The 18689-nt window shown below is 37.4% G+C and overlaps 3 protein-coding genes across 3 annotated transcripts; 2 read left to right on the forward strand and 1 right to left on the reverse strand.

Annotated features, from left to right (window-relative positions):
- ttc22 (tetratricopeptide repeat domain 22) lies at positions 1-5352 on the forward strand. Its single transcript, XM_080472672.1, has 8 exons — positions 1-379; positions 648-948; positions 1484-1539; positions 1617-1732; positions 2220-2338; positions 3355-3516; positions 3742-3894; positions 3985-5352. Exons 1-8 carry the CDS (start codon positions 117-119, stop codon positions 4519-4521), a joined length of 1707 nt encoding a protein of 568 aa, XP_080328798.1. The 5' UTR covers positions 1-116; the 3' UTR covers positions 4522-5352.
- A 1135-nt stretch (positions 5353-6487) lies between these two features.
- On the reverse strand, positions 6488-11972 carry LOC308115609 (macrophage mannose receptor 1-like). Its single transcript, XM_080473199.1, has 5 exons — positions 11905-11972; positions 11535-11575; positions 10961-11347; positions 9374-9712; positions 6488-8269 (listed from the first exon to the last, which is right to left on the reverse strand). Exons 2-5 carry the CDS (start codon positions 11566-11568, stop codon positions 7929-7931), a joined length of 1101 nt encoding a protein of 366 aa, XP_080329325.1. The 5' UTR covers positions 11569-11575; positions 11905-11972; the 3' UTR covers positions 6488-7928.
- Positions 11973-14317: 2345 nt separating this feature from the next.
- On the forward strand, positions 14318-18157 carry LOC308116193 (cornifelin-like). The gene is made up of 4 exons (XM_080474226.1): positions 14318-14393; positions 16222-16324; positions 16475-16662; positions 17631-18157. Exons 2-4 carry the CDS (start codon positions 16261-16263, stop codon positions 17763-17765), a joined length of 387 nt encoding a protein of 128 aa, XP_080330352.1. The 5' UTR covers positions 14318-14393; positions 16222-16260; the 3' UTR covers positions 17766-18157.
- Positions 18158-18689: the final 532 nt, after the last annotated feature.

The following is an 18689-nucleotide window of genomic DNA, read 5'->3' on the forward strand; positions in this document are numbered from 1 at the left end:
GGACTTATGCAACTGTAGACAGACTAGGAAGAGGCGTTTTCTTGTGCCGAATGCTCAGTTTAGGGGAATTTCATTGTACTTTGTAGAGGTTTCGTGATCGCTGTGAGAAGTTCTCCATGGAGTCACACACTCTAGAGGACATTGAGGAGCTCATTGAGGACATGGATTACATTCCTGGCCACTTTCATTTGCAGCTCAATCTTAACTGTGATCCTGTTGGACCTGTGAAGCTGCGACATAGAAACACCTGTCTAAAACAGGAGAGCCTGCAAACTGAGCTCGAAGCTGAGGTCGGATATCTACAATACGCTGTCCGAAATCTTCTTGGCCTGCTGGCTTTTCACCTCGAGCAGTTGGACAAGGCGGAGGAAATATTCAGGTGATAATGCACTCTCACCTTTTCTTTTTTTCTTTTTCTATTCTAAGGTAGAATATTCAGAGCCTTTTTCAAGCAAGTTCTACTGCATATACTGTATATTTACAAATCTTGCCATGTTGTAGCTTCTGAACATTGAACAATAAACTAAGCTTAAAAACCCCTGTTTTTAAATCCCCAATAATATCCTGCAGCTGGTGGCATTGTGAATGACGGATCTACTTTTGCTGTACTTTTAATGTCTCAATGTCTGCATGCTCTGGTCTTTCAGGGGCATTTGTAAAGAGGACCCTGGAAACCTCAATGCGTGGGCCAACCTGGGCTATGTGTATGACAAGCTGGGCAGAGAGATTGACGCAGGGGAGTGTGTTGACAAAGTTTCTGACCTAATGGGTGTGGATGCTGGAGAGGCCTCTCAGGATGAGACCAGGCTACTGGCAGCAAGGTGTCTCGCTGAGCAGGCCTACGTTTATCCATATGATGTGGAGCTGGACAGTGAGGACGACCGAAGAGAGAGACTACAGGCTGCACTCACACTTTATAACAGAGCCTTGGATTATGGAGGTCATCTGGTAAGATGGAGAAACTAAAGCCAATGTTTAATTACTGAGGATTAAAGATGCACAACATGGTCCGGAGCGCTGAAGCAATGACTGGTTAGTTGTTGAGCAAATGTCCAGCATTTAATTAGATTAGATTTTAATCATGCACGACATAAAATTATTTGTCATCTTGGAATCCACTGTGGAGAAATCTTAATTTCCCCCTCTAAGAAATTCGTCATGGGCAATTCTCTTCACATGACAAGGTAAAAATACCAGCACAGATTAAAAACACCATAACTGAGTGAAAACATTGGCACAGGAAAAAAAACATAATCACAAATACAGTTAATCAGAAAACAATTACAAAGATGTTAAGCAGTTTAAAGTGCAAGAAATAGTGCTTGGTGCCACACCACACCAAATTGGCCAATATGCCAGCAAACCCCAAAGAAAATATTCACAGTGAGAAGCTCAAGCCAAAATCAATATAGTAAAAATGGGACAGATGTGAGTTCCCAATGTACTTATACTGTTATAGTAACTATTGCTGTTGTTTTTCCAGATACCAATGGAAGAAAAACGAAGCTGGTACTTTAAAATGGCAACTATCTATATAAGGTATGGGACTAACCTCGGAGGATTTTCATTCATATCATTGCAAAGAGCTGAGCTATTTGAATTATTCATCCCAATAGGCTTGATGAAATAATAAGGACTGAAGATGATTCTGAATACTCAAGACTTTCTCACTACAACAAGGGACTCAAACTTCTCAAGGAAACCCTGGAGTCAGATAAAACACAACACAAAGGTAAACACTGCTTGTGATGTTCTGTTGTGTGTAAATATGCCTGTTATTTCTCGGAATAGACAGTGAAGTAAGACAGATCACTTTTTCCATCTACATAGAGCTATTCAATATGAGCGCCAACATGCTTGTAATTCTGTAGTGTGAGTCCTGTATTAAAATTCAAAATGATGTTGTTGTTTTTTTTTAAGTGAAAAACACCTAAAGGTTTAGAAATAGAGGCCAATTGGTCCAAAACAGAAGTTATTTTACCATTAGACTATTATATTGAAAGTCCACTCTTCAATATTTATCAGTTTATGCTGTTAGTTCAGTAGTTTGAGTGGCCCGCTACTGTGGTACTGTCGACTGTATAATGGTGGTCGATTCTTATACTCAAGTAATGTAATTAAGGTGATCTGAGTTACTACAACTGTTAACAAAACAAATGGTAGAAAAGTATATAAAAACACATCCTGAAGTGAAAGCCCATTTTGCTTTCTCCTCTTAGCTTTAGCCTGGTGTTATATTGGTCTCATGTTGGAGAGAAAAGACGAGTTTTCCTCAGTGCCCATGTCCATACACGACTGTGGATACTCAGCTTCTGACCCTCTGTCCTGCTATGGAACAGTAAGTTCTCTGACAAACTTGTGTCTCTCAATTAGTATCAGCAAATTAATCTCTATAATCAGTCAGAACTAAACCACTGCAAAATGCAAATACAGTCATCTCAGTTATTTCTATTTGTGAGATCTCCATTTACACTTCGAATGGTTTTTCAGCAAGAGATTCTCCCACAGTCGCAAAGTAGAACCATTCCACTGTTTCGCCATCATAGAATAGAGACAAATTGTCAGAAACAACTTTCATAGGCGCCACTTCTGTTTTTCCTGATTTATCTAATGATTGTCTGTTCGAAGTTGTAAACCTCTTTACTGCAGTTTAAAGACTTTTTATGTATTTTGTTTTCAGATGTGAAGAGTATTCTAGCATTTTCTTAAATAAAACAACTGTTATAGCTCTGAAATTGCAGCTGAAAATAAACTGGATAAAGTACTGTTGTTGAAAAATAATTAAGCACACAAAAATAAAAGCTACTGATCTCCAAAACCACTCAATATTACTTTTAACCTCATTTGATTGCATTCTTAATACCAAGATTTCACTGTAATTTATCTTACACTAAGTTAAAAAAAGCAATAAAAAAAGCAATATCGATGGATACATGAAAATATCTATGGCACATTTCTCAAACAACACCAGTAAGGCTTTAATCCTGCAGATCAGAAGTTTGCATATAAATTCAAGTTGTGGGTTTACTGAATAATGACTTATGAGTTTCAGAACAGCAACACAGACTAAATGGGTTAAACAGTATTCTAATAAAGCAACATAATGATTAACCCTAAAGTACAAGTACCGAAAAAAACACTACTCAATTACACTGATTTGACTATTTGTCATTCATTATACCCCCAGCTAAACTTTGCGAAATATATAGCCGCGATGCTTCGCTTGCCAACAACACATCAGTTGCTCTTCAATGGACCTTTAACATTTACAACATTTACATGTTAGTACCACTGCACAGACCATTAATGAATGCATTTTAAATGTTGTTATAACATATTTGTTTTCACCTTAAGGCTATAAAAATGGCAACTGGGGATGCCTTCACTCTGAACCTTCTGGCTAAAATCTTCTTTCTGCTGGGCAAACATGAGATGGCCACGGGGATCTGCAACATGGCGTTAAACGTGCTGCCAGATCCGGAGCTCAACTGGCAGGCTTACTGTACCCACGCTAAGGTAATGCAGCTGAGACTCATGAAATGAACGGCAGACTAGCAGTATTTGGTCTACCCTGATAAGGAAGAGATGGCAGATGCAAAGAGTTAACTCATTGTCATTAATGCATTTTCCCTTTTGCTGCATTAGCTGATAAATCACTGTCAATGATGTCATACTGCAAAGAGCTTAACTCTATTACCTGGAATGTCAATGAAATTGTGTTTATGAATATTTTATCTTCAGATCAACATAATCCTGTATGTCAGAGACCTGGAGAAAGCAAAGCAAGGCAAAGGTGGAATCCCAGACCGACAACACTTAACTGATGCAAGAAAAGACTTGGACAAGGTGCTGGCTGTACATCCATGTCTGAGGACTCATTTAGAGATGGCACAGGTAAATGTGTACAATGATGCAGGCGAATAAGGGTTGATGTTTGTTTTTATAGAGCAACAAGGTTTTCAGATTCATATTTCTTTCTCATAGGTGTACTACTACATGGGAGTAGATGCACTCCAGGAGACACTTTTAGTGGATGAGAGTGCAGTAAATAGTGCTTTGGTGAGTCTGTCTCATGCCCTGCAGTTTGAGCTAAGTGACAGCTTGCCAGACCTCCATGTGCTCAGAGGACGCTGCCTCCTCCTGAAGGGCGAGGAGCAGAATGCTGCAGACTGTTTCAAGTTGGCTGTGGATCTGGAGAGGCCGAGGAGTAGAGACGCCACAGCCCTGCGCTGCCTCCTGCAGGCCCTTCTGGCTCTGTTCATGCAGGCGGGCCACGATCCCAGCCCTGCCATTAATCAACTGGAGCTGTGGGTGCATAAAGCCGAGGAGAAGTACCCTCAGGACATAGTGGAAACCGAATTGAGGTGGCTTTACAGGACACACATGGAAGAGGTCACCGAGTTATCGAAGGCTCTGATCAGGGCGGGACGGCTGGAGTTGGTCAGGAGGCTTCTGGAAACCGTGGTACCTAAACAATTGGCTAAGAAGAAGAAACTGGCGAGATCTTACTCATACATATGAAGAATGACTTTAAGTGTAAGAGGCAAACCAGGCAAACATTCATCATTGAATGTCTTGACACCAGGTCACAAACTTGAATCAAAAGCTGTCAATAAGCACTGTCTGTCCTGTAAGAACTGTGTTATATTTGTCTCTCAGTACTCAAAGGAAGACATGTAAAGACTGATGCTGTGCTACTGGAGTTTTGTGAACATCTACATATTAGAATAGTCATGGTGAGGGATTGTCTTTGGCTCTTCTCTGGTGCTTAATATGCAGTGAAATGACTTTCCAGTGATAGTAAACTTCCTTCTGAGTAATACACAAACGTGACTTACTACCTCTACTTTTAATAATGCTTTCCCACTGATGACCAGCAGATGGGAGTATAAACCCTATACGACTTTGGTTGAAAAAGGTTTTAATGACCTGATCAAATGATCAGTTGAATTGAACACATTGTGACTTCTTGCACATACAGTGGAATATGTTCTTCAATAAATGATTAATTTGAATCATTTGACTGATGCTGATCTGAATATCTTTTTAATGTACAGTCCAGTGAGTTTTTGAAATGACTTAAATTTGAGAATAAAACCTTATTGGAAGAAGCTGATCATTTGATGTTTGAAACAACACAGAAAAGGCAGATGGGCTCTCCTGGTCCTGGAAGGCCACGTTGTCCTGTATGTTTTCACTGTTCCTCGGCTCCAAAACAGCTGAACTTACTGAATGTATCATGATGAAGCTTTGCAGAAAACCCTGATAATGACCGAGTTATTGCTATCACGCGTGTTGAAATGAGTGCACATTGAAACCATGGACCAAGACAATAGAATAACCTATAAACTCAAAGTTGTGCTTTTTTTATTGCAAAGAAGTATGAGTTAGGATATTACAAGAAAAAAATACCTTTCAGGAATTTCTTAATGCTTTAGCCCTCAGCTTTTACTGCTGCATCACAAGCAGTATAAGCTATTCTAACTTAAATATGCCCTCTAAACTTACATAACCTGTAATATATAAATGATATATATAATAGTTAACAAATTTTATTTGACTATTTTTACCACAGTGATAAAAGTTTAAAAGACAGATTGCAATAATAGATACTTCAAAAGATTGATCAATGTATAGGCCAAGATGAGTTGCATGTGTGAAATATATGAATATTGTGATAAGATTATTTGTGAATATTTGAAAGGATTACATCAAACAAGTTTCTCGATTTGACTGCAGCTGTGAAATACAATTACAGAACTCACCTGCTTCAAGTTCTGTGTTAGAACTTAAAAGTATTGAGGTAGGGCTGCTTGTCTATTGAATTGTAGCTGTATTCAGACATACAGAACATCAATATGGTTAAAACACACATTATTCTTATTCTTGTTGTTGTTGTTGTTGTTGCTGCTGCTGCTGCTGCTGCTGCTGCTGCTGTTGTTGTTGTTGCTGCTGCTGTTGCTGTTGTTGCTGTTGCTGTTGCAGACAGGCTCATCCTTGCACCAGTGATGTGTTCATCATATCAACCGCATTACAGTAAAAACTAAAAAGAAAAGAGGCTGCACTGATATAATGTAGTTACACATTTGTTCAATGTGGTCAGGATTGCAGTTAACTGGATAACTCATTCCTTGGCTGCTATTTCAGCATCCTTATCTACATTTCAACTTTGCTTTAGTTCAGATTAGTGTACATTTACTTATTGTCACAAATCATGGAGGACTGTGTTAAGTTATGAAAGTTGACCTACCTCAGCACTAGGACCTCTTTTCTATGTTTCTTGTATGCCACAGCTGAGGATCTGAAAGATCTTTTCAATATGACGACAGCTTGATAATTTGACAGGTTATTACCTTGACTCATCAGTCAGGCAAGATCACCGACTTCCTGAGACGCACATGTCCAAAATGAATCACACTTCAGGTTTATGCCCCGACAAAATAACAAGAAACAAAGAGGTGGTTGTTGTTTTATTTTTATTTTTTTTCCTTATTAGTTCATTTGTTATATTTCAAATCTCAATGCAAGCAGTTAATGGAAAAAAAAAGATTTATGAAGAAGCAGCCGCTAAACAGCTGAGATTAAAACAAAGCATGCCGGCATGCCTATAGACAAGGTACAGAGTTCTACTTTCTTCAGATTTAGGAGTATCTGCATCAATGAATGCAATACTTTGACACAAGTAATGAAACATTTAACAGGTAAGTAGAATTGCTTTTTAGCACACAGTTATCAAATAGTCAAAACAACACAAAAAAAACACCTCTAAAAAAAAAAAAAAAAAAGGCTAAATGATTTTTAATATTAATATGAATGAAATCACACCAAAGCAGTTTTGCAGGCAGCAATACCAAAATAAAGGAAAATTAATTTCAGGGCATTCATTAAAGCTAGATTTTATATCAAGATCTTTCTTAAATGATTTTTTTATAGCAGGATCAATAATGAAGTAATCAAATTTTAGGGGGGAGGCTAAATATGTCCTTTGGTATATAATCCTAAAAACAAATAACAGTCAACACACAACAGAGTAGCCAAACAATAAACAAAGCTCACAACACATAATTTAATAGCCGTGCTGTAGCTAAAAGTTAGGTGCACACTTTCAGATTTACATCAATATAGCAAAAATAAACATAAATCAAAAACATAAATTGGTCATAAATTGTACTTCAGCGAAACACCGCGACATGAAAAACTCTTCTCAAGTACAACATTCTCAAATTGCTGTCCTAATCTAGGGTCACAGATTCACCACTGCACTGGAGCTGAAACAACCTGAGACCACTGTCAGTGGCACTACAACCAGAAATTTGAAGGGAAAAAAAAAAAAAAAAAAGAGTCTTTCTGTTGGGTTGTCAACATCTGCTGTTACAAGCAACAACAAGGGACGCTGAAGGAAGTTGGTTGCAAGTTAACAGGGAAAGCAGTAAACCCAAAACGCTATTCACTCAGACAAATGTTTCGACAATTGTTTCTTGGTAGGTCTACAATTACACTGGTGTTGCTTCAGGTTCCAGACTACTGTATTGCTCAAAGGTTCATTACCAGTGACATCTGCTGCTAAAAGTAATTCATGACAGGCAACTCATCCGGAGAGATTTAGAGCAAAACCAGCTGTATATACAAATAGTCAAACGCAATTAGAGTTCAAGCAATAACAATAATATAGTTTAAACAATAACAGTAAAGTCTGTTGTAGTTTACCCAACTCCCCCATTTTTAGCCCTGAAGATCATTTTCTTCCAATGTAACCTGCTCTCAGTTTTCTATCCCACTTGTTGTGCTTTTCTTTATATCATATGTTTTATATTCAATAGTATTTGAAGAGTATGATTACAGCATCTTCACAATGTTTGGCACACTGCAGACCATAAATATAAAGTCTATAACCAGTGGCAAAGCCCAAAAAAGGTTTCTTTTATAGCTCACACTTTTTCGGCGCACACGAAATTATATTTACGTTTTTCACTTTTACTGAACGAGGTGTATTTTCCATCTTTACCCATGGCCACAACAGTGTCACAACATCGTTTTCCTTCGAACAATTTCTCATCGCTGACCATGTCGTTGAGCCAAAACCACAAATCAAGAGGACAGCTGTACTGTAGTCCCAGCCATATGAAGTCAGTGTTGGCTTCCTTGGCCTTCTCCTGAATCCAGCTCTGGTCCTCCAGGGTGACAATGGACACGAGGTCAGTGTGGTTCTGTCTGCAGTATTCAAAGGCAGTATCCCACTCCTTTTCTTCCTTTATCAGTTTTACGTTATCTGTTAAAACAAGATTTTTAGTTGAAAGACAAAAATAGACTTGGTCCACTGTAAGACAAAAAAAAAAAAGTCCCTTTGATCAGTAATAATTGCAAATTGAGAAGTATGCTCAGATAATTAAAGAGCTAAACGAATAATTTAATTGGTTGGACTGATTTAGAAATGTAATCAAAATACGTACAAGCTACTATCATTCACTTCAGCTTCTGTTAAAACAACACAAGAAAACAAGTTTAACTCCTTTCCTTATCTCCGAAGTACAAGTGAACAACCACTTAAATCTCACCTTAATATCAAAAGACACTAAAAGTAGTTGAAATAGACAAATTAATTGTAGCTTAAGAATTGTAGTTGGAAAAAAGCGATTGATGCATGATGTACATGTAGTCTTGGTCATGTGACCATCATTTCTTCCCACTGTTAAGTAGGAACTAGAAAACGTAGAAATTCCATGACCCCTCAGTTGTTACAATATCATATTACCCACAGGAGTCACTTTATAGGGCAGGGGGGTGAAACATAAGGCCTGTGGGCCAAAACCGGTCCACAAGAGGCTCCAATCCAGATATTCAATATGTCAAAGAAAAAAAAAGGATTTTCTTTTATCACATTTCATAAGAGTAGCCTACACAACACTGAGGCCCAAGCTGAGATATCGGCATGCAAGAAAGCAGCCTCATTGTTCAAAGTTGTGACAGGGTGAACTTGTATAAATGTTGTATAGCTTTTGAATTACACACGTTTTTACAACATTGTATTGTACAGTATTTTGCACCATAGTGTATCAATAAAATTGGAATTATATTGAGATTGTAGTAATCTTCTGTCGTAATTATTTGGTTTTGTAAAAATAAAAACACTTTTCAGCAGTCTGCTCTACAATGACTAACTTTAAAGTTTATATTGAAAAGTTATTATGACAATACTTTACTGGTTCGGCCTAATCGAGACAAAGTTGGACTTTATGTGATCTCTGAACTAAAATGTGTTTTACATCTCTGGTATTGAGGCTTTGATTGGTAAATAAATAGAAGTAAAGCGGGATGTACAATGTCAAAACCTATATAGTGTATATGTAAATGGACCATTTGAAATCAAACTCACCTTTGTAACAGATGAAAGGTTTCTTCCCATCACAGGTTGTGGCTTTCCATTTACCTGATTGTCCTGGCAAAGTCACAGCACATGTCTCTGTGCTAGCCTTGTCTGGAATGTGTGGAGAAACTGTTTCCCAGTCTCTGTAAGAAGAGCTACTGCTGTCCGTCCATCTCCAGGTGTCTCTGAAAAGGCCAATCCAATGTTTGAAGGATTTATTCTTGAGTTTGTTTAACTGTGTTGAGCCACTGGCCAGGTCTGTGTGGTGGCTTCTGCAGTAGTTCTGAGCATCAGACCATTTTTCCGTGTCATTACTGACATAAAATTCGTTCTCGCCTTGTTCTTCTTCTGTGGAATTAACAGACACATATATGTGAAATGTGCAAATATTGTAATAAAGAAATTAAATAAATTGAAAGCGGTTAAAGCATGTGACATTAATGATGACTCAATGATTTTTTTCCCCCCATAACAGTCAATTAATTTATTGCTGGTCATTACTTCTGTGAAACTAAAGATGATTCATTGATTGATGAAAGGGTTATTTCTTGTCATCAACAAAAAAAAAAAATCTTTTTTTTTTTCTTTTTTTTTAAGCCAAAATTGTGATCATGATCTCAATGAAGTTTCACAGGGTTGGGAAACTTTTACACCCCCAAAACAAGACTAATTACATTGTCTAAAAAGTACTTCATCGTAGAAATAATCACTAGTCTATCACATCCACACAAAATATCACAGGCACTTTCTATGTTCTCTACTTTTGTGACTTCTAAAGAATTATTTCATGACGGTTTGACGATTCATTTATAGCTGTAAATGTGATTTGTTCTGTTGTTCTCAGAGGCGTATTTAAGTTCACCTTGCATAAATTGTATCTATTTACAAGTGAAAAAGTAATCAAATACTTTAAACTGTAATTAATGGCATCAAAAGCGGTTTATTATTATTATTATTATTATTATTATTATTATTATTATTATTATTATTATCGTCATTTCAGTCAACCAGTGTGGCATACCTGCTCCTTTTGACCCCAAGTTGGATAATGCAATAGTTAGAAATATGATGCATAGGTGAAAATGTTCAAAATCACATTTCTCAGACAGCCAAATACAGTGAAATAAAACAAATGTACAGAAATAGCTCAAATTAACAGTTAAAATTGTGAAATTATTGGCTACAAAAATGAAGGCTTGTGTTTTCATGAAGTGGGCACAGATACTCATTTTGTAAGGATGTAATTTGGTGTAAACTATACATAAGTAAAATTGCATACTTGGAAGAAAATTCTCAAAGTAAAAGTAACCCAAACTATTACTCAATAAGTAAAGTAATTATAATTACATCCATACATGCATACACATCATCACGAGTTTAAAAAAATAAATATCCGTGACGCTTTATGTCACCAAATAACAGTGACTAAAGTGGAACAAATTAAGATGTGTTATCTTCAGGTATAGTTAAACAACATTCAACTTTTTAGATCATTTGATCCTAAAAATGCATTAAGTAGACTATACATATGTCATATTTGAGTGTATCCCACATACATACAAATCTTGGCAGGCATCCATGATCAAAAATTCTCACCATTGTAGCAGATGAATTTGTGCTGGTTCTGACAAACTACATCCTTCAAGCCTTCAATCGTCATGCCCTGGTCCAGGCGCGCACAGTTCTCATTACCATTGCAATCATCTGGTTCATTCTGTGCCCAGGAAAAATTTGACTCCACCACAGGCTGAGACCATTTCCACGTCCTGGTTTGTTTTAGAGCACTATACAGCCCAATCCAAGCTTCATCTCCGTGTCCTGTCTCACTTAGTGTGTTTTGTAGTTTCTCCATGAATCTCACATTAGGCACTGAGGCCAGCTCTGTGTAGTTATCTTTACAGTAGGCTCTGGCTTCACACCAAGTTTTGTTGCTTTCAATAAATATGTACTGATGAACTTCGCATACAAGAAAAGAAAACTGGCCTGATGGGGAAAGAATGCAGATAAAAATCCATCAATTACATTATGCCCTTTTTCTTTCTTTTTTTGTTAATCTTTGTAATCAAATGTGCAGTGGAGTAACCAGTCCAACTTATGTCCAGAGTAAACTGCTACTAGTTTAGCTATTCAAAGTGTTCAGATTGTTGCACTGGCAGCATGATCTACTTACCCATCAGAATGAGTTGGAACAGCTGATTCTGCATCTTTGGTCTGTTAGATGAAAATACATTTAAAATAACATTATTTTAACAGTTGGTCTCTGTTATATATAAAACTTGATACGTTTCCCACAACCGTTCTGGGATAGCTCCTCAGTCTTTACAAAGGATATAGAAGATTTGTGAAAAATACTTTCAAAACATACTGGTTCAGAAGGAAATAAACAATATGAAAACCAAGAAATCCAGAAGAGCTCTGTGCTATTGTCAGTAAGTTGGTCCAATGAGCATTTGTAAAAACTCCTAACGAACAGGAAATGCAGCAAATGTTGCCTGAGTTCAGAAGTGACCATTTAAATAACAGGAAAAGTTTAAGCTTACATCTGTTTTGTTCTTTCTTTTTCCTTGCTTCCCTTTGATGCCTGTCGTACATAAAAACTGCATTCAACAAGCTGAAAGGCTCAATGTTAACAAGTTGTTTTTATACCACTTTGTGTCTGAATTTGAATATTCAAATGACAAGCTTCCCAATATGACACATCACCTTTTTTAAGAGAAGAGAGTTGTACTCTTGATATTAAACACCAGTAGAAAAACTAGAAACAAACCAAACAATTAATTTGTAAAGCTTAAAACAGCATGATTGGCTAGGATTTCTTATATTTGAGTTGAATTTATCTGTCATGTTGAAATGTGACAGCTTTTGCTTTGTTTGTTCATGAGCAACAACAGAACTTTTCTCAACATGATAATAGCCTGAAAAAAAGATTGAATTACAATAAACTAATATGTCAAAAACACCTTTGCAATGTTCCAATTAAACACAAACTTGAGAATAGAATAGAATAGAATAGAATAGAATAGAATAGAATAGACATTCTTTGTAGTATTGCTCCACATAGAAAAACACACATACAATATATAGAATAAAGTTAAAATATAGGTAAAAAAGAATAAATATTTAAGAAGTAAGAATAGATAAAAAAAAATATGTAGGCTACAGAAATGGTGACTGGTATATGAATAGAGAATTACGTTTTCAGAACAACACAACAAACAAGGAGGCTCTCCTGATGCGCTCTGTACTGCTGCACTTTGACATTATTAATCTGTTGCTGAAGGAGCTCCTGCTGTTGACCAGGACAAACAAGCATGTTCTCATATGATACTTTGAAAATAGTGTTCATTTGTTTGATGTTCCTGGACATTGGGCTATACAATGTTCCTCTTTGCGCTCATAACCAAATTTTGATAGCGATCTGTATTTCCCTTTTGATACAATGGAACTAATTTACACACTGTGGTTATTTAGTGAAGGTGAAAAGGGAAGTAAACAGGCAAATTATGCAGGTCAGATATGGCTCCTACAGCATGCCTCAAGCCTACAGGCGGGTCTGCTGTCAAATGTTTGTAGCTTGTCTCCATGAGGTTGCTGTCATGTTAGAGACTAATTGGGTATCTGTGTTTATTAGCAGTAGAACAGGTATTCCTAATGGTTTTACCATCAATTATGTAATGTAATGAACTCAGAAAGTACATTGTTGGGATATGTTCAGTGTAAAAATAACAAATACAAGTTTTCAACATTCATTTGAATGCAATTCTGAGGATTTAGGTTGACTTCAACTGCATTGACAACAATTAAATAAGTCTATAAAAGCGAAAACTGATTTTGATGAATGTGCAAAGAAAAGCGAACGTTCAATGTACATTTAATCAAATTGTCAAATACATGGTATCCCCAACATGATCAGCTCCATTCTCAACCGTGTGTGTTTGGCAATGACCATTGGGCACGGCAATGTTTTTACATATCTAAGATTTTGCGTGTGCCAGAACTGTATTTGCAAAGGGACATGGGTATTTTCTTTCTCTCTGTCTTTTTTTTTTTTATATGTTGGGATGTCATTGTTGAGACACTGTGAAGTTGTTGTAAAAGCAGTAACTTGAAAAGTACGTGCTGATCTCTCCCTAAAATGCCATTTAAATATGGATTTACACATATTTCTTAAAAAAATTATGATTGTAGATTCGATGCCGGTTTTGAAAATATCAAAATTGGAGAAATGGTTACCACCCTCACTTCAAGAAGATCCATGTTTGATTTTGGACTGGAAGCTTTCTAAAGGTTCTCCCAGTGCGTTCAGAATTCGTGTATGAGGCCTATGACGGCCAAGCAACCTACTCAGAGGGCAGCCTGCCTTTCGTCTATCAAGTAGGTGTAGAGGATATGATTTGAAGGGTTCGAATGTCTTCATGGTTTGAAGATTAGAGAGAACCAAAGAAATACTACAACCACTCATATCGTGCTATCATGCTCCAGCTCTTGGGTATCAATGGAAGACCCACATTCAAATATGAGACCATATTGCTTGGTTCAAATATTTCCTGACTTGTTCTGTGGTTCTGGGTTTTGTTTTGTTTTGTTTTGTTTTTTGTTTTTTTGTTGTTGTTTTGTGTGTGTGTGTGTGTGTGTGTGTGAATCACCTATTCTTTTTTGCAGCAATAATGTTTTGCCATCTGGAGCATTGCAAAGACACAGGTGTGTTCATGGGAGCAGAAAAATCACATCAACCACAAGTCTGTCAATGAAAGCCAGTCAGATCAACCGAATTTTCTTCCAGAACAGAAAGTGGACATTGTGTAAAACTTTGTGCCTAACACGTTAACCACACCTGCATCAGTGTAAACAAATGAACCAACTTTTCACATTGTATTTTGTTGTTTTAACCTCTCTTTACAAACGAGTACAGGTTCTGCAGCATAGTTTAATTCCTGTTTCTCAACTATGCATAAGATGCCACTCCTCCTGCGAGGCATCTTTGCCTTGTAGCTTTGCGAGGCGACAACAGGGATCCCTGCTTTATCAGGCAAGTTATTCTTATTTGTCAGAAAAAAAATGAACATTTTCATTGACATTTTAATTACAATCACAGGCTTAAAATCTAATACTTTTTTACAAATAATCTTGGGAAAAGAAACTGAGATTACTGCAATGGTGCCTAAACTATGACATCCATGCAGCACCATAAAAATAATACCTCGACAGTGAGATCTATTTTTTTTTTCTAAATGGTCTATGACTCTGAAAACATAAGTACGGAACATGGTTTGTGTTTGAATGTGCACACTTTATGGTACACGGCCTGCAGAGCGCCCCATGCACGGGCAGTAGTTGTGTATTTTCATGGTTAATGACAAACAATACATTTAACACACATGCCGGTTTGATAGCACAGTTAGGGAGAAGTATGTAGATCATGTTTAACCGGGATATTACTGTCATTATCTTCAAACAATTTATAGATAAAACTGTGGGTGCTTCATTTACAAAATCAGTGGCACAAGTATATGTACAGAAATATGTACACACCCTGCTGCTCTCCACGGGTCATGAGTCATTTCATCCAGAGAGCTTGTATGACTCATACAAAATGCTCTTCATGTGCACTGGGAGAGACTGCTCAGGATTGGTATAAACCTCCATGAACTCACAAAAAAGAGAGTTACAGTGAAAGAAAACAAAATGTTAAATAATTGATAAAAAAACAAAAAAAAAACGTGTTTGTTTTTCCAGTGTCATTATTACATGTAATATTGAAGGAGTTGCAGATCAGTCTGTAATCTGTAATCAGAATCTTATGAAGAATTCAATAAATGGAACTTTCGTTGTACAATTTAAAGCTGAAGAAACAAAACAGAAGAATATTCCAGTTCGATAAAGAGATTTTTTTTTTATGTATTTCTTGTTGTCTCAAGGCTGCTCCATAGCGGGACTACAATTATATGATTCACATGTTTCAGTTTGCACAAGTTGTGTTCCATTCCAAATTGTGAGACCTACGTTTATCCATAGCGCAAAACAGTTGTTTCACAATTTCAGAGCCATTTTTGTGAAATGATTCCGTTTGGCTGAGGACAAACGTAGGTATTACACAACTTGGAGTGAACCTGTGGCACAGTCAGGAGAATAACTCCTCTGAGCATCAGATCATCTTCCAATTCATAAGTTGAACCTATTTGCTTTGTTCATGTGTTGAATGTGGACAAGGCCATTGGTAAAGCGCCTCGTAAAGCAGCCACCCTTGTTGGTGTTTGAATGATGTTGACCCGAGTGGGTGCTCATGACTGAACTGTTACTGTTTAAGCGCTCACCATTTATCCAAGACATTGCTACAGCACCAGAACTACACAGAAATAGATTCCCCAACTGCTGGTTACATACTGGGAAGCTGAAAGTGCTGGTCACAAGCTCACTTTTCTAACCTCCACCTGAGAAACAGGGCCGCAAAAACATTTGCCATGGAAATATGTTGTTGATTATTGCAAAACAAATATCTTTTGTGATTAATATAAACACTATTTCATGGTATTGTTTTTCCATCATATCAAGTCTGCAGTTCCCAGCAGCTGCAATTCAGAGATGAAGCAGTTTGTTGACTAGTTTTTGTTTTTGCTTGTTGTTATTTGGGCTTTTGGGGTAAATTGGTGTGAAATAATTATGGCTATCAATCAATTAAAGCATTTTAATTAGATGAAGGCTATGGCTATAGGATAATGGCCCACCGTGGCTTTTTGTTTGAACTTTCGGGATGATTGATTAAAAAGCAGAACACTGCCCCAACAATGTTACACAAGAGAGTGACAATTAAAGATGCCGACATTTTAACCCCCATTTTGATGTCTATGTGTTAACAGGTTGTTGAGTCTCAGTCTGTGGATATTTTCGTTCCCACAATGTCAAGACGTCTGACCGACTGGAACACAGGCCTCTTCGGCTGTTGTGAAGACGTGAGCTCCTGTAAGAATCAGTGACATAATCTGAATGGCTGCTTTTGTACAATTCTTTTATTCATTTTGGAACAAAACAAAAAAAGGCCATCAGCACACATGTAATACTTGGTTTACCAACAGTAACAATAACAATGAAAAAAATCTTGTCATTATTCAGGCTGCTATGGGTTTTGGTGCTGTCCTTGCCTTGCCTGCTCAGTTGCTGGGAAGTTTGACGAGAACCGCTGCCTCCCATTATGTGACATCTGCAGCCCCGCAGTGATCTCCGCCTTTGGAATACCTCTGTTTACACCTCCTGCTGTTCTGGCTCTGAGGGTTGGCATTCGACACAAATATGGCATCAAGGTAAACCACATGCACAAACTGAAAGGTATTACATTTATCGAGAACGTGAGTTAACCTGAAAATAGCCTGCGCTTCGGTCAATTCTTTGAAGACAGGCAGTGGACAGAATGGCCTATGAACACAAGCAGTTCAATTAATAAGTAGGTTGAGTGAGGTCTACATCAATATGTGGGCTTCGAAAAGAAAGGATACGTACACATAAATGCCAGACACGCCGACGTAATCAAGCCACTAGTTGGCACTGTGTTTTTGTGATAAAACTAGAACTTTTAACTTTCCCAATGGAGAGTGTGGAATTTAACAGCACTCAGAATTGCATTTAACTTGACAAAATCTCAACTTTACAGTTTTACAAAGTCTCATGGAGGCCCCATTAGCTTATTGCCACGAACAACGTGACGCCAGAGGCAGTGGTTTACAATTATAAACACTTTGCCAAAGTTACAGTGTATAAATGGATTTCACTTACAGGTATATAGTGATTTCCCACTGCTTGAGCAGTACCCTCACCGATTCACACTAACAATCACACACACACTCACACACTAGCGGAGGCGGCTGCCATGCGAGACGCTCAATCCGTCCATGGAGAGCAATTTAGGGTTCAGCATCTTGCGCAAAGACACATCGACATGTGAACAGGAGGAGATAGGGAATCAAACCTGCAATGTTCCCACTGAGAGACGACCAGTCTACCCACTGAGCCACAGTTGCCCCAGTTACTAGTTCATTATCAACTATTATACATTTCAGTGCATAGAGATTATTTGTCTCATTTGTCCTCTGTGACTTTAACACTAACAAGTCTTAATATGAGGAACTCAAAAGACATACTTCCTGTAATTTAAATTGAGGCATGCTGGGTTTTAAGATATGCATATATAGGACCTCGTTAAACATTCAAATATACATACTTTGCAATGGGAATATCGTTACAATGAGCATGACTGAATATTTCTTCTCTTTAGGGTTCTCTCTGCAAGGACATTGCCACCTCGTGTGTCTGTCTGTGGTGCTCCTGGTGTCAGATGCATCGCGAGTTAAGACATCGCGAGAAAAACCCCACTGTTGTCAACATGCAGCCCAGTCCAGGGGGGAAGTAATGATGATTCTGGAAACCTTTCCGTCCCGCTGGGTTTGAGTCCAAATCTGGGGTTTTCTGACTTCTTCTTGAGCTGAATGAGTACGGTACTTATTAGAGTACAGTTTGACATCAGTGAACCGTTGTGCAGCCTTGCTTGTTCACTGTCCTGATTGCGATTCACTAAAACGACTGTTTCTTGTACACATGCCAAGTGAATTTTATTCTACAAAATGTTACAGTTATGATTACCATGGTATGCTATGGTGGAAGTGGAGGAGTAGTTTCTGTCGCCATCAGCATAACCTACTACTATTAAGATTAAAGCTGAAATGATTTATACAAATTCAGACAGTCTTTAGATCTATCCTCTTTATATGTTGAAATCCATGATGAAATAAAATCCACACAGATTTTCTTTTGTCTTTATTTCATGTTTTTCTTTTTTTTTTCTTTACAACATCTTCACAACTGAAATCACACAGAACGTGTCAGCAATTTACATATTGAAACTGAAAAGATTTTTTTCTTCCTGGAACTTTGGGTGGTTAATGGGAGTTTTCAGTACTGAATTCAGTATTTCATGCCCAAACTTTTAATTGAATAATTGCAATGATGATGATGTTGATAATGCTAATGATATCAGTGCCACGTTTTGCTGACACCTTTTGCAGTCCTCTGTAGCTGAATGCAAAATCCAATGAAAAACATAACATATTGTCATGCCAAGCGTTTTCTTGTCTGGTGTATCACCTAAGTGTATAGTTTGGGACTTCTTCAAATTTATTAATTCAAAAGAAATCAGATTATGTGAGAGTTGCCATGATGAGCACAATGATATTTTTCATTGACACAGAATTTCTTTCTGTACTTTTAAAACATATTTAATAATTCACTCTCTTGTTGGTTTATTACAAAATCAATCTAAATATCTAAAGAAATGTAT

Source organism: Lipophrys pholis (assembly GCF_963383615.2).
Source record: "Lipophrys pholis genome assembly, chromosome: 10".
Taxonomy (NCBI): domain Eukaryota; kingdom Metazoa; phylum Chordata; class Actinopteri; order Blenniiformes; family Blenniidae; genus Lipophrys; species Lipophrys pholis.